Below are 25,547 nucleotides of genomic sequence, written 5' to 3'. Positions count from 1 at the left end.
GGGCCGGAGGCAGGGAAGGGGGTGGGCCCTGTGACGTCAGCGAGTCCGAACCGCCTGAAAGAAGCTAGGGGCTGGAGGCACGGAACCGGGAGGGCCGGGACCGAGATCAGAGCCGGGAGAGAAGAACACAGCGGGAACCGGCCGCGAGCCGGGGCCCCTCAGGCACCTGCTCGCTCGCCCAGTCGATTGGCGCACACAGAGCCGCACGCAGGCCCCTGCCCGGCCCCAGTCTCGCCCCGGGCCCCCCATGGCCCGGGCCGCAGCCCTCCCGCCGTCGAGATCGTCTCCGACGCTACCGTTGCTGTCTTCGCTGCCGTTGCTGCTGCTGCTGTTGCTCCAAGAAACCGGTGAGAGGCCACAGGCGCCCCCTTCCCCGCGCGGACCCAACCCCTCCCCAGCTTCTGAGTGGGGGAAGCCTGAGCACCTTTATGCCCACCCCTCCCCCGTTCACCGAGCCCCTGTCTCGCGCGCCCCTTCCCTGACTCCAACCCCCACACACCCCATTCTGAGACTCCGACCCTCACCTCTCCGCATCCCTGTCATCCCCAACACCCTTCTAAATCCGAACTCCCCAGCCTACACGGGACTTCCGTTACCCCCTACCCCTGCCTCAGACTCTGACGCCTGAAGGGTTAAGTCGGAGGCCTCTCGCCCCCTCCCCACTCTGCGCCGTTCAGTTAATCTGGATCTGGATTTCCGTCTCCGCTTCCTCCCTCAGGAATGTCTCCCACTCCCCCCAGCTGGAGGGTCGCGATGACGAGGCGAGATCACCCCCGTTTTTTTGTTTTCCCGGGGTTGGGCATGTGAGGCCGAGGAGAGTTGAGGGCGCGGGGCCAGATGTGGAGGTCCTCACGAGGGACGGGGAGCTCGACTTTCCGTCCCTTGGAGAGACAGGGATGAGAGTTGGGGCGACCTGGGGAGGGCCCTCAGGGAGCTGAAGCCACTGACTCCTGGGCTTCAGAAAAATTAGGGGTTGTGTCTACTGGGGTTCTGGTAGAATTGGGGGCAGGAGCTCAAATTTGTGGGTTTCAGGTTGTGAGCAGAGGCCTCTGTCTTCTGGGTCCCAGGTAGAATTGGGGGGGGGGGGCGGTGCAAGAGGCGCTATGTGGTAGGCTTCAGTTTTAATTGTGAGGTTTAGAATGTCTCCTGAGATCCAAATATGAATATGGGCAGGGATCCTGTCTCGGGTTCTAGATTTAATCGAGAGCCAGAGGTTCTGTCCAGAAGCTGGAGGCTCGGTCGCCTGGGTGGACTAGGAGGTGAAGTCAGAGGTCGATTCCCGAAGGCTGGGACCTCTCCCCTTCCCTCTGAGTCGTCCCCTGGGAAGTCCCTGGGGAAGTTTTTCCGGTTTCACTTTAACCGGGCCCGAGCAGAAACCGGCGGGCGCTCTCCTGGCTCCCAGTTCCGGACTCCAGAGTTTCGGGACCTTATCTTTCCTCTAGTCTCGCCTTTGTCCTCGGAGCCGCGGCGGGAGGTGGAAGCGAGGAGACGCCGCCCTAACCCCCCGCCCCTCCCTCCCTCTGTTTATAGCCCACCATCCCTTTCCAGCTTTCCACCCCCAAACCCGGTGGGGGAGGGGCGCAGCCCCCTGGGGAGGGCGGGACGAGGAGGAAACAGGTGTAGCAGGCTGTGGCCCCGCCCCTTGCAGGTGACCCGACTGTTTATCCCCCAATTGGAAGGAAGCTCAGGATCCTGGGTTGTCCAAGGGTTTGCCGAAGGAGGGTGTTGGGGGAGCTTTTGGTCACCCCTCTGGCCTCATTTTTCCCAGCATGCCTCTGAGTTTTCTCCCAGCCTTGACCCAGAGCTGGGTACTGCCTTTCCCATTCTCTGCCCCCCTCTTCTGTGTCACCGGTAGGGATGTGATCCTTCTCGGCCTTTTGGCTAAGATCGGGTGCAGAGAGACAGGGACCTGAGGTCAGGACCTGCTACCCTGGAGGAATGATCAGACTCCACCTTGAACCAGGCCTTGACTTGGTGCTTGATCTCTTGGAATGCTGTAGATCGCCCTAAGATACAAGTCCTGTTCCTGTTCCCATTTTGCAGATGAAACGGGCTTAGAAAGGGCAAGGAAGCCACTCTCCCAGGATCTACAGCCAGGCCCACCCTGGAAGCCAGCCTGCAGACATCAGAGCCTTTCTTGGCCCTGCTGCACCCGGTGGGCTCCAGAAAGTGCCTCTAAGCCTCCATTTCCTCCTTTGTAAAATGGATCATAGTCCTTTCCTGGCAGGGCCAGTGGGAAGATTCGGAGGCCCCACTGATCCCATGTGAAAGCTCTTAGCCCCTGAGGAGGGGGCCTTCCGCTTTCCTGACCCTCCTCCCTGTGCCTTTGCTGTCTTTCTCTCTGCCTCTTCCTCCCTCCTGTCCCCCCCATCTGTCTCTCCCTCTCGCGCTCTCTCACTCTCTCACTTTCACGTTCTCACTCTCTCCTTCCTTCCTCCTTCCTTCCTCCTTCCTCCCTCTCCCTCTGTCCCTCGCATTCTTTCCCCCTCTTCCTCTCTTCACTTCTCTGTCCCTCATCTGTCTCCATCTCCAGTCTCTTCCTCTCTTCCCTTCTCTCCATCTCTCTCTCCTTTCCTCCCACTTCTGTTCACCTGTCTCTAGCTTTCCACTTCCTTCTCCTCGGCCTGCCCGATTGAGGTGCACTGCCTGGGCCTCCTGCTTTCACTGCCCGTTCATGCCAGCCAGGCAGCCCCATGTAGCAGAGGGGGATGGGAGCAAAGGGGACGGCAGGCCTGCTGTCTGTTTTCATTAGGGAAGGGAGACTGGCAAAGGGGGTGCATCTGCTCACGTAGTGGGGAGAGGAGAGGGGAGAGGAATACATGGACAGAAATCCAGGATACAGGAATGAGGACAGAAGCCACTAGAGGGAAGGTGACAGAAACATATACAAGGGTGAGGAAAGAAACACAGGAATGTAGCCGAGAAATGGGGAAAGGATGAGCAGAAAGACGCTGGGTAGGACAGCTAAAGGCAGGGGGAAGGGGCTGGCGGAGGCCCCAGGATAAAGGCGAAGTAGCCTAAGGGGAGAGACTTAGAGGTCTGGTGACAGCAGGGAGCTCAGTAAAACTCCTTGGTCACTAAAGGAGATGTTGTGACACTGGAAGGTCAGGACAGAGGTTCCTCGAGGCCAGCAGTGTGTGAGGGACACGGAATGGTGGACATGGGGGGGGGGGGGACAGGGAGTTGGGAACGCCAGCCAGCTCACCCGCCCCTGCCTGGGACACTGTTAAATTTTTAATGTCCCCGAGATACAGAGGAATGAAGCAGAAGGGGGAGGAGAAGAGGGGGCCCAGTGAGATGGCTCAGGCAGAGAGAAAGTGTCAAAAATGTGGAGAGACATGGGAAGACCCAGGAGGCGGGGAGATCACAGGATCTGAGACAGAGAGACAGAGACCCTGAGAGATGTGGACCAGAAAACCTTGAGAGTTGAGAGACCCAGGACATCGCTGTAGAGAGCCGGATTCCAGAGGCTGGGAGACCCAGACCCAGAATCACAGAGACCATAGATGTCAGAGATACAGAAGAGAGGGTCTTGGAACAGTAAGGGATATGGGTATCTTCGGGGGCTGGTGAAAAAGTTCTGAAATTGATAGAGCTCATGGATGCTCAAATCTATGAAAACGCTATAAAAGTCATTGAAACTGTATACTTTAAATGGGCAAATTTACAGCCTGGGAATATATTTCAATAGAGCTGTTAGAATAGGAGGGACATAAAGCAGAGACCAGGGCCTCCTGGGAGACGCAGATAAGAAGAGTGATGGAGACTGAGAGACAAGCAGGGACCAGAGCCCCTGGGAGCTGGAGACGCGGGGGCCAGATTCGGACCCTAAGAGCAAGGTGCCGAGAGACAGAAGATCAGAGTAACAGAAACGTTTAGAGCAGCATGTGAGGCATTCTGTTTGAGGGGCTCAGCCAGGAAGAGCAGTCCTAGAGATTCACCTCTAGAGAGGTCAAACCCCAGGGGGGAGGCTCTCAGGGTGTCAAGCCCCTGCGGGAAGGGAAGGCAGGTGCAGGAGTCGACGCGGAGGCGGATAACCCCATATCCCGACCAATGCTCACCTCCCAGACTGGCGCCCGGATGTCCGCTGTGGGGGTGGGCACCGTGATTAATGCAATTAATTAATTAATGAGGTGGCTGAGGCAGCAGCTGAGGCCAGCGCTCAGGGCACGCCAGCCTTCAAGGGCCTACGGGAGTCTGGCGTCACCCTGGGGGACAGGGTGGGTCACAGTGTGCTTTATAGGTCTGCTGGGGGTGATCCAAGCCCCGAAGAGCCAGCTGGGTAGGAGCCCAGTCTCAGACCACGTCCAGAACCCCAGCCCCCTCCTCCAGAGTTCCATAAGTCACATGTCCCTTTGTGTTTCTGCCTTATCTGTCCTTCACAGATCTCAGGGTCTCAGGCTCAGTGTCTCTGCCCCCCAAAGTTTTCCCCTGGGTTTACATGATGTGCCCCACTCTGCCACAGGAACCATACAGGGCCACAGGGAGAGGAAGCATGTTTGGGGACCTAGCTGACACCTCATTAAGCTGTCACCATTCTGGCCTCCTGAGGGAAGTCAGTGTTCCCAGGGCCACGCTCCCCCTTGTAGTGGGACTGGCCATGTCCTGGCCAAGGTCAGCACGGGCGTCAGCCCAGCAGCATGCCGGACACTAGGGTCCTAACTCCAGGCCAGCCATCCTCCCAGCTCTATGTCGCCGGCCTACACCTGAACTGCAAAACATCTGGGCATCATCCCACAGCCCGCCTCCCTCACCCCACAGCCTGTCAGTGTCTGGCTTCCCAACCTGACTCCAGCATCTGAATGTGTTCCAGTCTAGTTCATCTGTCATCTCCATTGCACCTACCCTGGTCCAGGCCTCTTCTTCCCGTGGGTCCCAGCCCCACTCCATTCTGGCGGCTCTTTCTCAAGCACAGACCTAACCTCCTGTCTATAACTCTCTGTGGCTCCCCAGTGCCCTCAAGACAAAGGCCAAGCTTGTACTCAACCTCAGCCTATGTTACCTATTATACTGTTGATTTCCCATCCTCCTCTCATTCATTCAGCACATCTGTGGATGCCACAGGAAACCAGACACAGAGGATGAAGATCCCTGTCCCACCCTTGGCACTGATTTTCTAGTGGGGAAGATATATCAGGTGCTAGAGGGGAAAATTAAGTTGTGTTGTTATCATCAGGCTACTAAAGACCTGGTGGAAGTGAGGGAGGGAACCGTGGCCTCACTGGAGGACAGCTTTCCAGGATCAGGGAACAGCAGGTGCAGACCCTGAGTGGGACTTGCCTGGTGTGTTTGAGTAACAGTGAGGGGGCGGGCATGGCCAGAGCAAGGTGAGCTGCGGGGAGAGGGTAGGAGACGGGTCAGAGAGGCAGAGTGCTGACTGCGCAGGGCCTTATGGGCCACTGTGAAGACTTGAGCTTTTTTTTTCTGAGTAAAGAGAGAGCCGCGGGAGGGCTCAGAGCAGAGGAGGCGCTTGATCTACTGTAGCTTTTATCAGGACCCCTCTGGCTGCTTGTGTGAACACTGTGAGAGGCAACTGCCATCCTCCATGGGGGGAGTGACCCAGGAGGTCAGTGGCAGTGGCTAGGACCAGGATGTGCAGAGCGGGGGTCAGATGTGGTCCGTTTGTAGATGTGTTTTGAAGGTGGAGCTGACAAGGTTTCCTGGTGGATTATATGTGGGATAAAAGAGAGAGGGGACTCGGGGGCTGTGATCCCGAACCTTTTACTGAAGTGGAAATGCATAAAAAATGGACTGATAATGCCACAGGGACTGAGCTATCTATCCTATCCATTCATTCAGAATTAGAAACTTAGAATGGGAACCTTATAGCCGCAGGGTCTTAGAACCTAGTGAGGGAGGGGAAGAGGTGTGTGGCCATCTGGGACAGAGTATGGGAAGTGAATACAAGCAACCAAAAGTGGGTTGTTGTTTTTTTAGTCCTCTGAAGCCTACAGTGCTGAGACCCTACCCCAACTAAGTGTGGGAGGGGAACCTCCCTTAGAAGAGAGATGGGAGCCTCCGGAATCACAAGGACTCAGAGAGGGTTGTGAGGCTTTGTGGGCCCGAAGCTCAGTTTCCATGAGAAAGGATTTGGGTCTCCTCCTCCAGGAAGCCCTCCCAGCCACCCTCAGATGAGTCAGGCCCCTGCTCTGGTTCTTCTCTCACTCCCACCCTCACCCCCTTCAGTCTTAACGACAGCCTTGGTGATGGCTGTTTGTTCGTTCAGTATGTGTCTTCCCCACTGGAATGTTACCTTTTGGAGGACAAGCACCTGATTTGGCCTGGCATGTCTGTGGCACAGAGCCCGATACTCAGTCAACAGTATTTATTGAGCACCTACTACTTGCCAGGGCCTGGTGTAGGCTGTGGGGATACAGGAGGGAACAGAACAGACCAATCCCCAGGGGCTGACTCTCTAACACTCAGAGCCTGTTTGTTGATTTGCATAGAATGGGAAGGAATGGGGGCAAAAGATTCTCCCAGGTTCATCCTCTCCGTCCTTTCCCCTCCACTAAATCCCTTCAAGTTCCACAGCAAGCCTCAATTTTTTTAGAGAGAGAGGGGAAGGGACGGAGAAAGAGAGGGAGAGAAACATCGATGTGTGGTTACCTCTCACGGGCCCCCGACTGGGGACCCGGCCCACAACCCAGGCGTGTCCCCTGACTGGGAATTGAACCAGCAACCTTTTAGTTCACAGGCCGATGCTCAGTGCACTGAGCCACACCAGCCAGGGCCAAGCCTCAGTCTTAACGTCTGGGTCTTTTTATCTACACCTTTTCCAGGCCCTTTTGCTATCTGTCCAGCTCCACTTTGCCCTTAGACCCCCTTGGTTTAAGCCAAGTCATTCTTTTACTAAGGGGACCCTCAATGGCTCCCACTTGCCTCAAGGAGAAAGCCGAACTCCTTGGTCCCATGCTCCTTTGCTCTCTGTCGTTCCCTGGCCTGGGTGTTTTTTCCTGACTAAGTGCCCTCCCTTCCTCACCCGGCTCGAAAGGGGCACTGCTTTTGGGGCCCAGGTGGGTGAAGGGTCCTGGCACCAGTGCTCCAAGGGAAGGGGGCAGCCCTACCTCAGCTCCGCCCCACTGTTCCCCCACCACAGCGCCACACTGGTTTCTGTGTGAAATCGGACATTTAATCCTCTGTGCTGCTCGTTCAGTTAGACACAGCGCTGGGAGGGCCGCGAGTCCGGCCGGTGAGAGCAGGCGGCTGGCCGCCCGTGCTTGACTCAGCTGTGCCCGAGCCTGGGAGGACTTCGGGGAGGAAGTCGTTTTGTGGCGCTGTCACAAGGGGCCCTGCAGGGCAGCTAAAACATCCCCATTTTACAGATGGGGTGGACAAGGTCACCCGCCTGGAAAGGGCCAGAGAAAAGCCCACAGTGGTCTGCTCCAGATTCCCACACTCTTTCAGTTTATTGATCTTAGAGAGAAAGAAAGACATTGATTTGCTGTTCCACTCATTGATGCACTCAGTGGTTGATTCTTGCATGTGCCCCGACTGGGAATCAAACTCACAACCTTGGCATATCAGGACACTGCTCTAACCAACTTAGCTACTCATTCAGGGCCAGATTCCCAAACCTTTTTTTTATTATTTGTTTTTAGAGAGAAGGGAAGGGAGGGATAAAGACAGGGAGAGAAACATCAATCTGCTGCTTCTGGCACACACCCAGACCAGGGACCGAACCCAAAACCCAGGCATGTGCCCTGACCGGGAATCAAACCGGTGACCTTTCACTTTGCAAAACAGTGCCCAACCAACTGAGCCACCCCTGTTAGGGTCAGAGTCGTACACTCTTGAGAGCATCCCTATCTCCCAAAGTGGTACCCTTGGGCTTGAATTGTGGATGTGTGTAGGTCTTTCATGAGATTGTGTGTGCCACAAAATGGCCTTCTCCGATGGCTTCCAGAGGTCCCTGGGACTGGCCCCACCTGAGAGGCTGCCTTTTGCTGGGCACCCTCATTAGGGTCACCTGTTAATGTGCCCTGGGTTTCTGGGTGAGGCCAGAAGCTGGGTAGAGAGAGCTGGGCAGCAGCTGCCCCATGAGAACAGGGCGTGCGCCCTTGGCCTCGCCTCAAGGCTGAATGTCAAGGGCCACTTTGTAATTATACTTAGCTGGCTGTGTTTACTTAACAAGCACTGGTCTCATATTTCCTGTGGCTTTGAGGCACAGAGAGGTCAAAAGACTTGCCCAAGATCACACAGCTGTGACCCTGGAAAATTGTAATGGTGGGAACTTGACACCCACCGCACAATTCTTTACATTGTTTCTGTAAGTGCTGACTCTGACTAATGTGTAACTTGTAGAAGAACAGCATGTTTGTATAAGAATCCTAGGAACTAGCTTGAGAAGATACAGACTCTGACCTTTGGGTCTCCCAGCCCAGGGAGATTTGCTGACCTTCAGCCATGGAGCCTGGGTGACATAAAGTCAGGATGATGTGAATCCAGGAACTATTAAACCAGGATGATGCACACCGGACCATTATTTGACTTATCAGAATGATCTGTACCTGTCTGGATGTAGAGAACTTTGCAACCCCTTCCCTTGATCTCTTTGTTCTGTTCCCCTCTCCCTCCTTATAAAAACCTTTGCTTCCACTGAGAGGTGGAGATGGGCTTTGAGATGTGAGAATCCCATCTTCCAGGTGTCCGGCACCTGAACAAACCACTTTCCTTTACATCAGCAACCTGCCTCTTGAATACTGGCTCTCATAGAGGTAGACAGCCGGGTGGGTCTGCTTTCAGTTACACAGCCAGCAAGCAGAAGAGCCAGTATTCAAACTTGGGCATTCTGAACCCTTAGTCACCATGCTGTATTGACTGGCATAGCAGAGAAAGAGTCTTTTTTCCTAGTTTTTATTAAAAGTGAGAAAACAAAAGATAAATTGAGGGAAAAAATATCAGTTGACATAAAAAAACTTGTGCTCAGATGTTCACAGCAGCTCTATTCATAATCGCCCAAAAGATGAACAAAATGTTGTCTGCCCAGACAGTGGAATATTATTTGGCCATGAAAAAGGAACCAACTAGTGACAGATGCTATAGTGTGGGTGAACCTTAAAAATATGCTGTGAATTGAGTCAGCCACAGAAGGCCATGTATTTACATGAAATGTCCAGAATAGCACAATCTATAGGGACAGAAAGATTATTGATTGCTAGGGGGTGAGGGGAGGGAGGGGACAGGGAGTGACTCTTTAATGGGTACAGCAGTTTCTTTGGAGGATTATAAAAATGTCCTAAAATATAGCAATAGATTCACAACTCTTGTGAATATACAAAAAGCCATTGAATTGTACACTTTCAATGGATGAATGGGAATTATTATATCTCAATAAGCCTAGGTTAATAAAAAGATAGGCTAAGAGAGCTGTGGGTTTTATAGAAAGGTGAGGGAAAGTATCTTACTGTGCAGAAAAAGATGAAGACAATCCTCACACTTCAAATTTAAAAAAATTTTTATTTTGTGATAGGCTTTTATTTGTTTAATTGACTTTGTTTCAGAGGATTGTTTTTCCTTCCAACATTTGATAATGAAAAATTTCAAACATACACCTATGACTTGGAAGAACGGCCCCTCCCCCACCCACTACACTGGACAGTGGGTCCCATTTTGCCACATTTGCTCCATCAATTTTTCTGTACCTTTCTTTGATGTTCGCTGGGGAAAAAAAGTTTGAGAGTATGTTGGAGACATGATATTTCAACCCTGTATCTTCTAGGAAAAAGGAATGTTGGATAACTATAATTTCCTCATAACATCTAAAAATATTGACAGCAATTCTATAATATATAATATGGTCCGGACTCAAGTGTCCCTAGTTTTCCTCAGAACATCTTTTGTGGATGACCTTTTTGGAATTGGAATTTCTAGAAGGCTTGCGCATTGCATTTCGGGCCTCTGTTTTGCCATGGGGCCCCCTCAATGATGGCCTAGAGGTATCTGGGTCCTTCCCCCACCCAACCTCTCTTTTTGCTCTCTCCCTAGGAGCCCAAGATGGGCGAGTTCACATGCCGCCTGAGGTACAGGGCCGCGTGGGGAGCACAGTGGAACTACCATGTCACCTGCTGTCACAAGGGCCTAAAGTCAACGTCTCACAGGTGACGTGGCAACGCCTGGACCCATCTGGGAAAATCCAGAGTGTGGCCGCCTTTCACCCGTCACATGGCCTCAGCTTCCCCAGCCCACAGTTCAGCAGTGAGCGGCTGTCCTTCCTCACGATGGGGCAGAGCCCTGGGGCCAGGCAAGGTTCGGAGATGCAGGACGCCACACTGGTCCTGCAGAGGCTGCAAGTGAAGGATGAGGGCAACTACTCCTGCGAGTTCGCCACCTTCCCCCAGGGCACCAGTCGTGGGGTGACCTGGCTCAGAGCCATAGGTGAGTGGCGGGGGGGTGGAGGGGGCCAGGGAGGTGGGAGACCCCCCTGTGGGTCCATTTCTCTCTGCTTTCTCTGCAATCTTCAGTTAATTGGCAGATATTCATTGGTGATTATTCAAATAATAATTGCCAGATGCTATTCTGCAAGTTGGGTGTACAGCAGGCAACAAGGCATTCAACAGATATATTTTGAGGACCTGGTGTGTGCCAGGCACTATTCTAGGCTCTAGGGATAAAGCAGTGAGGAAGACAGAGCTCCCTGTCCTCCTGGAGCTTATACTCCAATAAGGTGGTGCCAGACAGGAAATAAAAATAAGAAAAAAAAAAGTCAGGGGGTTTTAGGTACTATGGAAGCTGGAGCGGAGCAGGTTACAGTTTTAGCTAGGGTGCTCTGGTGACATCTAAACAAAATCTGGAATGAGGTGAAGGAGCCCTATAGGTCTTTCTAAGGGAGGAGAGTTCAGGCGGAGGGAATAACAAGTGCAAAGGCCCTGAGGCAGGGCGCACCTGGGCTATGAGGAAGAGCCAAGAAGTCTGTGCAGCTGGAGATGCATGAGTCGGGGAAAGCAGGAAGGGACGAGGTCAAGGAGGTCGTGCGTCGTACACAGCCTCATAGACCAGGTGAAGATTTGGTTTTTGACGTAGGAGAACAAGAGCTATGGGACGTTCTGAACAGAGAACAGTGTAATCTGATTTGGGTTTTCACAGGCTCCTCCCAGCTGCATGTGGGGGGTGAGGGTGGAAGCTGGGAGACCTCAGAGGAGGGACCTGGACATGCTTAAGTCCAGGTAGGCCAGGATGATGACTAAACCAGGCTGGAGGCTGCGGAGGTGGGTGGGGAGTATTTTAGAGGTGAAGCCAGAGGATAATCAGATAAAGCGAACAAAGGAGACACCAGCATCTTGTAATGCTCACAGCAAGAGGCCTGGTGGCCTTATTTAGGTGGAATGGTCAGGGAGCGCCTCTTAGTCAAGCCCCGAAGTGTAGGAAACCCTCCTGTGGGCTCGCAGCCACGGGCAGAGGAAAGGGCGCGCAGGCACAGGGAACAGCATGTGCAAAAGCGGGGCCCTGAGCGGGAGCTTGGCACATTCCAGGAATGCAAAGGAGGCTGGGGAGGCTGACGGCAAGGGCTGGGCTGACTCCCAACGAGGCCAGAAAACCAGCAGGGAACAGGGCCAGGCCGCACGGGCCTCCCAGGCCGAGGTGAGGAGGCTGGGCTTCATCCAGCCATCGGAGGGGTTCAAACCACAAGAGGATCCTGATCAGTGTTAAAATTATTAAAAGACAAAACAGGGGGCGGGGCACATTAAAGGGGAAGACAAAGGGAGATGGAAGCTAGGAGACCAGACAAGAGAAGGCATTGGCTTGGAAGAGGCGAAGCAGTGGTGGGAGTGGAGAGAACTGGGTGGAACACAGGCTACTTTCAAGAGAGAGTAGGCGCCGTCCGTGCATCGAGGGAGGAGGATCTGGAAGGACCCCCAGCCTTCTAGCTCCCGTGCGGGGGTGACTGGACTGGCACAACCACTTAGTGGAATGGGGCAGGATCGCAGAAGGCGTTTTTTCAAAGGATGCTTTTTTTTTAAAGATTTTTTATTTATTTCTAGAGAGAGGGGAAAAGAAGGGGAAAGAGGGAGGAAAACATCCATGTGTGAGAGTTACATCGATCAGTTGCCTCTCACACACTGCAATTGGGGGCCTGGCCCACAACCCAGGCCTGTGCCCCAACTGGGAATCGAACTGGAGACCTTTGATTCGCAGGCCAGTGCTCAGTCCACTGAGCCACACCAGCCAGGGCCTCATGGAGGTTTTTATTCCTCCTAATATTTTTCTTTGTTTTCTTTTTTTTAATTTTTCTTATTGATTTTAGATAGAGAGAGAGAGACATCAGTTTGTTTCACATATTCATGCATTCATTGGATGATTCTGAATGTTCCCTGACACAGGATCAAATCCGGAACTCTGGCGTATTGGGACGATGCTCTAACCAACTGACCTGCCCGGCCAGGGCACATTTTTCCATGTTTTCCAAGAGGGTGGTTGAAAAGGGCAAAAACCTTATGAGCTTTGAGTCTCTATATCGCCTTGATCCCACTTCTGTCACCACAATCTGATGGGGATTGTAGGAAAAGAAGTAGCCCTGCAGCTGGCCCTCTGAACCGCGTGCTTTGTGCTGGCTTTTCTTTTTAAACCCTGGCCTCTCCCAGGCTTTTGGACACTGCTTTCCTAGTGGATCAGAAAGCTATAATGGCTGTTCAGTAGAATGGCTAACGCTTGCAGAGCGGTGATGGCTAGGCACTGTTCAGTGTGTTTGGATATCGGTTTAGTCCCCACAGTTCTATGGCGTGGGTACTTTTATTACCCTCACTTTTCAAAAGAGAAAACTGATGTACAGAGTTGGAAATTACTTGCCCAAAGCTATGCAGCAGAGCCAGGATCTGGGCCCAGGCCCCCGGGGCCCCGCTGCTTGGCTCCACTGCTGAGGCGTTTGTTGAGTGTCTGCAGGCGAGGCGTGACCACCCCCTTTGTTCTTCTCCCAGCCCAGCCCGACAACCGGGCTGACCCACAGGAGGTCACCCACGGCACCGAGCCCGTGCCCGTGGCCCGCTGCGTCTCCTCGGGAGGCCGCCCCCCTGCCCGGATCTCCTGGTTCTCGCCTCTGAACGGGGAGGCCAGAGAGAGCGAGGTGCTGGAGCCCCAGTCCGGCACAGTCACCATCACCAGCCGCTTCACCTTGGTGCCCTCGAGCCAAGCAGATGGTGTCAAGGTCACCTGCAAAGTGGAGCATGAGACCCTGAAGGAACCAGACCTGCTGCCGGTGACCCTCTCTGTGCGCTGTGAGTGTGTCGGGATGTGACTGCCCCCTTATCCTGTCTACACTGGCTTCTCGGCCACTGTCCCCCTGTCCCTGAGGGTCGTCTGCCCTGGCTCTGGGACACATTCTGCCTGTTGTCTGTACTGCTACACCGGCCCCCCAGGCAACATCCACACGCTGCCCCCAACAATGTCTTCTCTGGCTGCTTCACTGTCTGTCAGCTCCTCTGAGCCTACCCTGCCCAGCCCAACACTGTCAACACACACACCCACTCACACTTTATACTGACTCTCTTGGGGCCTCTACACCAACTTCTGCCCCCCAAAATGATTTCTATCGGCCCCGCTGGGCCCTGTCAATATCGACCCCTTCCAGTATGTTGTCCACCAGCTCTTCCAAATGCTGCACACTCTGACACCCTCTATATTACCCTATAGGCTGCCCCGACACTCCCCATGGGCCCTGTCCAACAGTGCCTTTATGATCAGTCACCCCCCAAACATACACCGTACCCCAGCATTTTTTATGCTGCTCCCCAGGCAGCGCCTTCCGTTAAACCAAGCTTTAATCAGACTCCCTTATCTACTGCCGGCACTGAAGAAATAAACTTTCTCAAAGCAGTCTGAGTGGTGTGTCTGGGCAGTGTCTGTAGCGGCCTCAGCAGACACAGCCCAGACGGCACTGCCCCTGACCATGGTTACTGCGGGTTCCCGCCCTGCCAGCCGCTCCGTGTCTATGGGATTCCGTCTGTCTGCTTACCTGTCAGCCCCTTTAGGATTGTCCAGTCTCTGAGCCAGTCTCCCCATTTTCTGCAGACCCCCCCGAGGTCACCATCTCCGGCTATGATGACAACTGGTACCTCGGCCGCAGTGAGGCCACGCTGAACTGTGATGCCCGCAGCAACCCGGAGCCCACGGACTATGTCTGGAGCACGTGAGTCCTGGGTGGCCCCAGACTCCTGGGTCTCAGGGAGGAGGGGCTGGGGGCCTCAACCATGAGTTCACTCAACGGAGGGAACTGACAGTTTCGGGGTCTTAAGAAGCAAGTTGTAGGTCCTCTGAGGACCCTGCTATCCCCTTCATGTGACCTCCACATCCTCCAGGACTTCAGGTGACTTACCAGCCTCAGCAAAAGGCCAGGGCCCCCTGCTGTTGGTCTCCTCGGTGGATAGACTGGTCAACACCACCTTCACCTGCACCGTCACCAACGCCCTGGGCACGGGCCATGCCGAGCAGGCGGTCCTCGTTCGAGGTAAGCGGGTCTTGGGGGCAGCATGTGACGACCGGGCCTGCTCCCCAGGTGTTCTCTCTGTTTTGGTTCTGGGGCTGTGCTGGGGGAGGCTGTGCCGCCGGCTCGGGGGGGGGCCCGGACCTGCCTCGTCGACGGGAAAGGAGGGCAGTGTGGCTTTTCTCTCTTGCCCCTGGGTGGGATCTGGACTGGGGTGACAGGGTAGGTGTTGGCAGGGCAGTTTTGGAGGCTGAGACGATGCTGGGAGCTTCCTGGAAAGCAGGGCCTGGGAAGGGTCTTTGGGAAGAGACGCGGTTCCGCTGCCCCGGCTCCAGCCAGGGAGACACACCCACAGAGCGCCAGCACCGACGCACATACGTGTCAGGGAGCCGGACAGAGACGGACAGAAACACGGTCATTACTGTCTACAAGCCACTTTTTTTGCCTTTTTTTTGGAAGCCACTTTTTCGTGCATGTGGGAACATCTGTGTTTCTGGAGCACGTAATGTGTCTGTGGGTGCAGCGTTCTCCAGGTCTCTGTGATGTGAACTCAGACACCGGAGCCCAGGACACAGAGCCGGAGAGGAAAAGAACGGAGGCAAGCTTGGGCCGTGCACAGGCTGACGGCAGTGGGGTCGAGGCCACAACCGTAGACCCAGACCCACACACCTGGGGGTGGGCAGGTACTGTTACAGGGCCATGTACCCTGAGACTCAGACACCCACTGACGCCGTGGCTGGGAACAGAGTCCCTTTCGTGTCAAAGCCATAGTCAGCATTGGAATCAAAACAGACGCACCCATAACGTAACCCACACGCCCCACTGTCCCCATGACACACCCCAGGCGGGCAGGGGCACCAGTCAAGACACTGAACAAAGCCAGACAACACACAGAGCCTGAGAGTCTGGGACACATCCTCCCAGCATGACCCTCTGTGACGCACAGCTGTGCAAACAGACAGGTGTGAAGACAGACAGACCCCTATACCTACAGGCAGACGGAAGCAGACCCCCTTGCTGATACCATTTTACACCACACACACACACACACACACACACGTTGAGAAAAGACGGCCAAGTGACAACAGGCCCCGGTTCAGGAACGCAGACACTCGTCAGGGAGACATGCTGGGCCTGCTCAGAAACACTGTCGCACACAACACACTCAGAGAGGTCCACAAACACCCACCGGAAGGGAGACACGATGGGGGGTGGGCGGGAGGTGGGAAGGATTGGGAGAATCCACCACTCATACCGATGCTGAGAAACCCCACTACACTCTCATGGTGCACACCCTCAGAAACCCCAGAAACCCCGTTACAGAGATTCTCTTTCAACAACTTTCAACAGTCATCTGACAAATACTTGTTGACCTTTTCTCTCTGCCCGGCTTTCTCCTTGATGCGGAGAACACAGTGGCGAATGAGAAACAGTCCCTGCCCTCAAAGGCACACCCAGAAAGCTCAGTTCCGCCCACCCAGCAAGGCACCCAACTGGAAATACACCTCTGAACCTCTACCCCAGAAACACACCCAAGAAACGGGCCCCCGCCCACACTCGGTCAGTAGGCACCTCTGAGGAGTACAGCCTGCAGAGCCCAGACGCAGTCACACTTGAAGGCCATCGGAGGAATACAGAGCCACAGAAATAGCCCCCCCCAAAAAACACGCACACACACACAGAGAAACCCCAAGGTTGTCCACCACCAGGACACACCAGCTTCGAGTTCAGCCCTTTCCTGGTGTTCACCCAGTGAAACATACTCAGAGGCCCATCAGGAACCGGGGAAACCAGGGCCTTTACACAGAATTGCACACCCAGAGAAAGACTGAGCACTAAGGAAAGACACCCCTCCCCCTGACTATCCTAAAGGTAACCACAGGCCCGTGTACAGTCAAAAACATGGCAAAGACGCACCTACAGGGAAACGCCAATGGAAACAGGAGAAACGGGGCCAGACACCCAGACCCAGGCTGTGAGCTTGCCAACAGATAGCCTCGCCCAGAGAGAGAACTCCCCGCTCTCGGCAGTCGCTCGCCAGGGTTGCAGGGCCGCACACACCACGTTCCCCCACGCGTGCAGACCCAGACGTGCTGTCACAGTTCGGGGTTCACGCCAGTGCAACATGGTACACCGGCCACACCGCAGGCTAGACGTCACTTCAGGGAGACCGGAGAACTCGCTACGCACGGACACAGGAGCGCTCCCCTGCTGTCTCAAAACACCGCCTCCGGAAACCAGACGAACGCGTTCCAACACGCGCCGGAGCGGTTTCCAGGCGCTGCGGACCAGTCAGCCCCACGCCCCCACCTAGGGTCCAGGGAGAGCCGTGTGCTTTCCCCCTAGAAAGGGTCACAAGATAGTATTTACCCTTCACACTTGAGGTGCGCTTTTTCTACTTTTTTTACTGCTGCTTGTGAGTCACTAAACTGGACAGTCCTCTGGGTCGTGACCCCCTTTTTGCAAACCACCCAGAAAATGGAAGCCCTCAGGACCTGGCACAGCCCCTCCTGTGTGCGGAGGTGGGAGGTGGGGGGGAGGGTCTGCTGTAACTGGATCCCTCCTGCTCTGTCCCCCGGGGCCTGCTGCATGGGGGTTGGGGCATGTGTGATAAGATTCCCGTTGCATCATGTCTGTCCCCGGTGTGGGGCCCAGATGCCCCCTCCCTCGTTCTTACACCTCCCTCCTCGGCCCTCCTTGGCTACCTTCTCCCCTCCCTGCCCCCTGCACCCCTCCTCTATCCTCCCCTACAGTTCAGCCACTGCAGGGAGCACTAGAGGGTGAAGGGACAGTAGGCGTCCTGAGCCGCGTTTTCCACTCTGGGGGCGGGTGGCCCAGACTGGAGCAGACCCACCGCCCAGGCCAGGTGCCCCTCGCTCTCCTCGGTCCCCTTCTCGCAGGTGCAGAGAGCTTGGGAGTCAGACAGCCTCACGCTCAAATCCACCTCTCCCTCTTCCTGGCCGGATCGGGCCCCCAGATTTCACGGCCTTGACCTACGAGCTCATCCTCCTCATCCTCGAGGGATCACAAACTCACAGACTTCTAGGTCCCAGCAAGTCACCTGGTGGCCAGGTGTGGAAGTGTTCCCTTCCCAGTCACCAGCCTTCACTTGGCTATAGCCCGTCACCAGGTGGAGGACATGAGTCACCAGGTGGAGGACATGAGACCTTGGTGTTGCCAGATATGATTCCTTTTTCCCCCAAGTGAGATCTGGAATTTTCAGTGAAATCTCCTGGTTTTTGAAATGTTGGCCAGCAAGTTTAATAACTCCATGCAGGGGAAAGGAAACACCTGGGGGCCCCGGCTGGCAGCCCCCGTGTACCAGCGCCCAGCCTGTAGCCAAGAGCGAGTGGGTTCTCCCTCCCCCTCCGTTTTGCCCAGTCAGAGTCATCTCCCTAATTCCTGTCACTGCCCCTCAGTGTCCCCCCCAGACGTATCCTCTTGACCTCGTGTCTCCCTTTCTCTCTCTCTCACCCCTCCTTTCTCCTCAGACAACCCCCGGGCCTCTCCCCAAGACGAGGGTCCAATGGTGTGGGGGGCCGTGGGGGGTACACTGCTGGTGCTGCTGCTTCTGGCTGGGGGGTCCTTGGCCTTCATCCTGCTGAGGAGGAGGAGGAGGAGGAGGAGGAAGAGCCCTGGAGGAGGAGGAGCAGGAGGAGTAGGAGGAGAAGGACGAGACAGCGGCCGGGGATCCTACAATCCGAAAACTCAAGTGTTTGAGAACGGGGGCCCTGTCTTTTGGACCACAACCCCCAGTCCCCTGAGGCCGGATGGCAAGGACAGGGAAGAGGACTACGAAGAAGAGGAGGAGAAGGAAGAGAAAGGCCTCATGTTGCCTTCATCCCCGGCACTCGAGGACGACATGGAGTCCCAGCTGGACGGCTCCCTCATCTCCCGACGGGCGGTTTATGTGTGACCCCCAGGACCGGCCCCCTCATCTCCCGACGGGCGGTTTACGTGTGACCCCCGAGAAAGACAGACAGAGACAGTTGCCCGCCAGTGCCCACCAAGGGTCCCAGCCTGGCCGGACTCGGGACGACACTGGAACTCATGCTACCTCCCACTTTCCTGGGAGGCAGAGGGAGGTGGAATATCACACACTGGACTTATGTCTCCAGGGCTGCATGGGGGAGGGGACAGGGGGCCCCCAGAGGACCCCCTCCCCCACCAGACTTGTTTTGGGCTCTGGCCTGCCCCAGCCCCTGCCCTGTGACACTCAGGAGTTAATAAACGCCTTGCAGGAAAACATCAGGGGTGTCTTGTAATACATTGGACCCCCTCCTTGGGGGATACAAAGAGCTGAACTGGGCTCCAGGCAGTGGGAGCCTGCTGGGGCTAGACTTAGGGAGGCTGGGGGCTCTTCCCATTTGGGTCCTTGAAGGACACCTTGGATGCTGAGGCCCCTGGGGCCAGTGGGACTGGGATCTGGCAGAGAGGCTGGAGTGCTTGGACTCAGGATCCAGGCTGCCATCCCGGGTGCGGTGGCCAGGCCAGTGGGAAGCCTGGCTTCCCTGGGGGAGCCAAGCTGGGATCCTGGACTCCTGGGCCCTTGCAGGTGGCTATGGTCTGATCCTCTGGGGGCAGCTTGGACTTGACCTCCCCAAGGCTGCGGAGGGCCTTGGGAGGGGACGCCCCCGGCCTTCTCTGGCCTGAGCGTTCAGGGCAGGCGGGGCCACCTAGAAACAGGGAAGTCCCACCTCTCCACACCTCCTAGACTCCTTTCCCAGCCTCCTTCCTCTTCCTTTTTCCCTGGGGGCCCAGCTAGAGGGAATTTTCGGTGATTCATAGGGAGGGGCTGCAGCTCAGTATCCCACCTAATGCCCCCAAGCCCAGGCTGGGGGCTGAGATGGGGGAGGGGCAGGTATAAATCCTAGCCACTTCTACTCTCCACCCCTCCCACTGTCGCACTGTGGGCTTTGTCTCTGCTGCTGTCACGCCAGCAGTAGGCTGAGCTCCGTTGCCCAGCCTGGGGCTGAGCTGCAGGGAAGGGCTTGGTGCGTTTACTTCTACCGATTTTGATTTCCACCGAACTGCCGGGGACACAGCGGTAACTGGGGCAGACACAGCCCTGTCCTCCCAGGCATGCAGTCAGTAAGGACACGAGGAACAGTAATTTTAGGATGGCCGGGTATCGACTGAGCAGCAATTACTCTGTTATTCTCCCACGCTCACATCCTCCCGAGAAGTACCGCCTGTGACGGAACAGGAAATTTGGAAACCGCACAGTCCAGGCATCAGACATGGTTCCTCTGGGGGGCTTTATCTCCTAATCTATGAAGTGGGCTTCATGGAAGGGTGAGGGCGAAGCCTGTGGCTGGGGCTTTGGCACATGTTTCCTCTGGTTGGTTTGTACCACCCCTCCCAACGCCCGCCCCTTCTCCCCACCATGGGAGGGCAGTGCCCAGGGCAGGGGCGGGAGTTTTGTCCCTCGGGCCTATAATAGGTCCTGGGAGCCCATGCCCGCCCCTCCCGACACAGCTAGCAGAGCCAGCCTGCCCTTCCGCGCTCACAGCCTAGTGTGGAAATTGGCACGTGCACAGGTAATTGCTCCAATAACAACTTTAGGAAGTGCAGAGGCTGACACAGGAGAGGCCCAGGGGCCCGGAGCTGCTCTCAGGCCATTTCCTGTTAGCTGGGAGGAGCTCAGACCCTCTGCCCAGGATGACTCCCTCCCAGTAATGGACGGGTTAAGATCCCAATCTCAGAATCCACCCCCCGCCCCCATTCTCTGCCTTTTAGATCCCCTCCCCACCACTTCCCTCGTCTCCGGGCACTTCCCCTCATCACTGCTCTTGCTGTTCCTTCAAAACGACACAGAGCTTCCTCCTGGGGGCCTTTGCACTGGCTGTCATCTCTGCCCAGAACGCGCTCGTGTTCTTGTGGCTCACCCCCTTCAGCTCCTTCAGGCTTCTGCTCAAATGTCACCTTGCAGTAAGGCGCTCTGACTACCTACTCGGCCGCTTCCTATCACCGTCCCCACTGCGTAGGTTTATTGTACATCGCTCACTGCCGCCTTGCATATTAGCTAGCGTAGTCGTTTCTGTACTGTTGGTCTCCCTGCCCAGCTAGAACCTAAGTTCCGTGGGGGTGGGGACCGTGGTATGTGTGTTCTCCGCTCTACCCCACAAAAGATGCTCAGTAAAGATTCGTTGAATGAAAAATGTCTGTCCCCTGCCTTTGAGGTGGGCAGGTGGGTGGTGACTTGAGGAGGGGGCTGGGGATAAGAGGCTATGGCTTCCTCATGGAGACCCCTTTACACTGTCCCTCTTTTTGCAGAGTCCCCCAACACAGCAGGTGCAGGGGCCACAGGCGGCATCATCGGAGGGATCATCGCTGCCATCATTGCTACTGCTGTGACCGCCACTGTCATCCTCATCTGCCGGCAGCAGCGGAAGGAACAGAGGTTGCAGGGGGCAGAGGAGGAGGATGAGTGAGTGATGGGGGAGCGGTCCCAGAATGGGGAGCCTGGGATGGGGGTAAAGGTGGGAGAAGATCATCCGTATCGGTTGTGTGAAACAGAGACACTCAGCTGTGACTTACACAGGTTGGACAGGAGAGTTTGTTTCTGGCCCATAAAGCATGGGTTCGACAGCCCTGCTCTGGGAAGTCATCAGAGCCCAGGCTCCTGCTATCTTGTTGCTCCACCTCTGCTCACATTTCAAGATGGCTCCCTACTCTGCTATCATTATCTACGTAGTTGACAATCAGATATGGCTATCCAGACCTCAAAGCCCTCGTTCCTGCCAGTGGGAAAAGGAAATAGAAATAGAGGGTATTCAGCTTCCCTGTAAGGGAACCCGTCACTTCTCACTTCCATTGGCTGGAACCTGTCACATGGCTGTCTCCAGCAGCAGGGGAAGCTGGGAGATGTAGCCTTTATTTTGGGTGGCCATGGACCCAGCTAAATCTTTATTAGTATCAGAAAGGAGGAGCCTGGATATTGGGGGAAACCAGCCACACTTCTCTGTTTGTAGCATTTACGTGCCAGGCTTGGTGAGATGTATTTTACATGGTGTAACCTCAACAAAGCCTCACATCTATTCACTGATTCAACAAGTGTTCAAAAAGCACCTACTGAGAGCCAGGCCAGGGCCCTGGACGTTAGGAATGCAATGACGAGACAAACATTTAAAAAGTGTCCGCACACATAAATATATCATGGAAACATAAATTCTTACAGGGAGCTAATGATAAACATTCATGAAAGAAGAAACAGGTTCAGAGAGCTAAAAATCTCTTGCTGAAATTCACCCAGCAAGTAAGCGTTTTGGGGGCAAAATGTTTCCGAAATAACACTACCTAATGGGGGGTGACATAGGAACTCCTTAAAAGTGCATTTTCCTAGGCTTACACAAGAAGGGTTCAGAATCTGTGTTTATAACAAGGTCCCTAAGTTATCCTGATGCACAAGAAAGTGTGTGAACCACTGTCTTAATCATCTAGTCAATGCAAAACAGCAGCGTGCTATTGACCTGCTCTCCCGTGCCCAGTCAGTGCTGTGAGCCAGTGGTGCCTGAGGTGGCCCTGGCCCTGCCCTCCTGGGGTTCACAGTCTGGGGGAGACAGAGCGTCCCCAGGCAGTGATGGTCCAGCATGGCCAGGGATGGGCTAGGGAACCTGAGGGGGCTGCGAGAGGCCGCAGGGTCACGGAAGGCCTGGAGGAGAGGATATCTGAATTGGGTATTGAAGGCACATTAAGCACCCATCACTACTATGTATACAGGATACTCTGGTCTGTGGGTATGTAGAATGAGGGAACTTAACATCGTTTGGAGGATAGGAAAGCATTTCACTCATTAATTCATTTTTTAAACAAATATTTACTAAATTCTTCGTAGTGGGTTCCAGGAATACTTTGTTGAACAAAGATCTCATTTTCTCCCTCACATTGCTCACAATTGGGTACAATCATTGACTGACATCAGAAATAACATGTCAGATACAGACTCAGCTGAGGGCCTGAGAGGGAGGTACACAGCTAGATGTGACCACGTAACAGGAGATCCTGATCTTCCTGGAGAATGAGGGAGGCTTCCTGGAAGAAGAGGATTCGTGGGATGAATAGGAGTTAGCCAGGTGGAGGAAATGGGGATGGTGGAAAGATGTCAGACAGAGGGAAGAGCCTGTGCGGCAGCCTCATGGTATGACTGCTTATTGAGTCTGAGCTTCTACCTGACCCACCTCCTACCCCGCAGCCTAGAGGGACCTCCCTCATACAAGCCGCCTACCCCAAAGACAAAGCTGGAGGAGCCAGAGATGGTAAGCACTTTGCCTGGAAACCATCCCTCCCCCGCCACTCACCCCATACCCACCTTTCCCCAGTAAGGTCAGGGCTGGGAGGAGGGGGCCGGGGGAAGAGGGCGGCTGTGCGGAAGTCCTGACCTGCCCCACCCCCTCCCATTACAGCCCTCCCAGCTTTTCACTCTTGGGGCCTCAGAGCACAGCCCACTCAAGACCCCCTACTTTGATGCTGGCATCCCAATCTCTGAGCAGGTAGGAGCTCAGGTGAGGAGGAGGCTGGGTTCAAGGTTTGAGTTTAAGGGCCAGGGGTCTGTCCTTGACATAAGAGATCAAGAATTAAAGGTCACAACTCAAGGTCAGAGGTGTGTCTCTAGTCAGAGCTTAGGGCATTGAGATGTGTTTAGTATTCAGTGGTGGAGGTCATGACTGAAAAAGTCCAAGGACATGAGGTTAGAGTATAGAGATACTTGGTCAGTGAGGATCAGTTGAACATCCCCATTTGCTAGCTACTGTAGGACAAGACAGTTACTCCCTTCAGCAGTCTACTGGAGGTCAGAGGTCAGCTATTGAGGTTGTGACTAGTCAAGGTTTAAGAGGCTATTTCAGGATTAAGGTTACGTAGCTGAGATCAAGATTGAAGACAAAGGTTCACAGGGAAAGACTTGGGGTCAGGAATCAAAAGACAAAGTAGAGACCCAAGACTGGCAAGGTGAGGGTCCATGCTCTGGGCTTTGAATTAGGGGCAAGCCATATGATTGTCCCAGTGTGTTATTGACCCAGGTGACAAGGGGTGAGATTGGGTCTGGTCAGCATGGGCAGATGGGCAGAATCTTGGAGTCAAGGGGCAGACTGGGATTCTATGTCATGTTCGGGAGGTGACCTTGGGCTCCTATTCCCTTCCCTCCCCCAGGAAATGCCTCGGTACCATGAGCTACCCACCTTGGAAGAGCGATCGGGGCCCCTGCTCCTGGGGGCCACAAGCCTGGGGTCCCCCATCCTGGGGCCTCCAGGGCCGCCTCTTGTGGAGAGGGTTTCCTTGGACCTAGAGGACGAAGAGGATGATGAGGAGGAGGAGGAAGACTACCTGGACAAGATCAACCCCATCTACGATGCCCTATCCTACTCAAGCCCCTCTGATTCTTACCAGGGCAAAGGCTTTGTCATGTCCAGGGCCATGTATGTGTGAGCCACCATGGCCCTGGCCTCTCACCTCTTGCTCTTTGATCCCTCAACTTTCTGCCAGGGATCTAGTGCCCCTCATCTCTGACCCAGCCACATGCATCTCATCTGTGACTTCTACCTTGGTGGCTCCACTATGACCTCTAACCCATGATCTCTGACCCAGAGAAACTGGCCATGACAGTGGAAACCTGGCAATCTTATCTCATGAGTTGGAGGGGGTGGGGTGTTTCTGCACAACCTCTGACCCAAGGACTCCTAAGATGTTGACCTTAGTTCATACCTTATACCCCACCATCTCCAATCTCCTCCCAAATTCCAAAGAAGACCCCAGTCTCTGATTTGTCCTCAGGCATTAAACTTCCAATAGCTCTGCTGGGTTGGATGTTAGGGGCAGGCACCCTGCTGCTCAGACCTGAGCCCTCCAGGCAGCAGAGCGCCACTCACCCCGCTACCCTATGTGTGCCTCAAAAATGAGAGAGGGGATTCCCCAGCCCAAGGACATAGCTTCCCCATCTCCCTCCTGCAGGCAGGAGTCTGAGTCCCCACTTCACCAATTCCTGTCTTCAGAGAATTAAGCCCCAGTCCAGGACTAGATTGGGTGAGCCTTGCTAGCTCTGGCCTTGAGAGAATTTCCTGTTACTTTGAAGATGACCAAGTCCTTTTACTGCTGCCCAGTGGGATGGGATCCAAACATCTCCCTGTTGGGGGGAAGACAGTCACCTGGGTTGGAGTGGGGGGGTCTGATATTGTTTTATAATATGGCATTTCCTACAAAATAAGAATTTATACTTTGACCAGTTCTCAACTTGGGTTTTCTGTGGGATGTGCAGGGTGGGGGCATGTGGAACATAATGGATAATGAACAGGGGGCCCAGTGCTTAAGGCAATCAGGCTAGAAGTCAAGGTGGGTCACAAGCAAAAACAAAAGAGCAAAAGACATGAAAAAAATAACATGATCGGTGATGCAAGGAGAGGAGTCCAGGGTATGGTGGTTAACAAAAAGGGAACAGTGCAACAACGCAACAGCAATCTAACTAACTGACAGAGATAAACAGAACAGATATACAAATGGTAGTAATTAAGTACAAGGGGTTCAGGTTCAATACATAGATGGCAAGTAAGAATAGGCCAAAGGCAAAATTATAAATAATGTAATAGGAGCTCAGGAGATGGTGGGTAACAGATCTGGATGAATGAGCCAGAGGCAGAGATGAATAATGAAGAAATAGGGGTTGCAAGCATGTTGGGTTAATTAAAGAAGGGCTAGAAGAACGATGGAAGTGAACAGGTACAATAGAAGTGGGCTAGATAATATAGGCCAGCGACCCCCAACCCGCGGACCGGCACCGGTCCGTTAGGAACGGGACCGCACAGCAGGAGGTGAGCGGCAGGCAAGTGAGCGAACCGGCCCCTGGTGCCAAAAAAGGAAAAGTCGGGAACCGCTGGTATAGGTAAAAAACCTAAAATGAATGGGGCAGAGGCATGCTGGGTAATGGGACAGGAATGAATGGGCCAAAGATACAAGCCGCACCTACGCAAGTGTGGAGAGCGGGTGCCAGAAAGCATGATGGGTAAGGACTGGAGTGGGTCTATGGCAACTGTCGCGTTAAACAGGTAAATGGCATTGTGGGTAACAAAAAGCAGGAGAAGGTTCACATAACCGGTTAGAATTCTCCAAAGGCACTGTGGGAAGGACCAACACTTCCGGC

The 25,547-nt window shown here is 54.5% G+C and overlaps 1 protein-coding gene and 1 long non-coding RNA gene across 4 annotated transcripts; one reads left to right on the top strand and one right to left on the bottom strand.

Annotated features, from left to right (window-relative positions):
- Window positions 1–24,233, top strand: NECTIN2 (nectin cell adhesion molecule 2). Of its 3 annotated transcripts, none has more exons than XM_090259497.1 (9): window positions 1–347; window positions 9,988–10,377; window positions 12,915–13,211; window positions 14,005–14,122; window positions 14,292–14,440; window positions 20,693–20,846; window positions 22,611–22,674; window positions 22,822–22,908; window positions 23,567–24,233. In XM_090259497.1, the coding sequence occupies exons 1-9, from the start codon at window positions 248–250 to the stop codon at window positions 23,840–23,842; spliced, it is 1,635 nt and encodes a 544-aa protein (XP_090115623.1). In that variant the 5' UTR covers window positions 1–247; the 3' UTR covers window positions 23,843–24,233. The 3 variants fall into 3 exon arrangements, with proteins under 3 accessions (XP_090115623.1, XP_090115621.1, XP_090115624.1); XM_090259495.1 differs by having other exon boundaries at window positions 22,822–22,920; XM_090259498.1 differs by lacking the exons at window positions 20,693–20,846; window positions 22,611–22,674; window positions 22,822–22,908; window positions 23,567–24,233 and adding an exon at window positions 17,908–18,664 and having other exon boundaries at window positions 6–347.
- Window positions 22,201–25,473, bottom strand: LOC149995027 (uncharacterized). Its single transcript, XR_016507632.1, has 3 exons — window positions 25,370–25,473; window positions 23,596–23,698; window positions 22,201–22,450 (listed from the first exon to the last, which is right to left on the bottom strand). It is a non-coding gene; the product is annotated as an uncharacterized LOC149995027 (long non-coding RNA).
- Window positions 25,474–25,547: the final 74 nt, after the last annotated feature.

Source organism: Furipterus horrens, unplaced genomic scaffold, assembly GCF_987537825.1.
Source record: "Furipterus horrens unplaced genomic scaffold, mFurHor1.1.pri manual_scaffold_13, whole genome shotgun sequence".
Taxonomy (NCBI): Eukaryota; Metazoa; Chordata; class Mammalia; order Chiroptera; family Furipteridae; genus Furipterus; species Furipterus horrens.
This window is presented reverse-complemented; position numbering and strand designations above follow the sequence as displayed.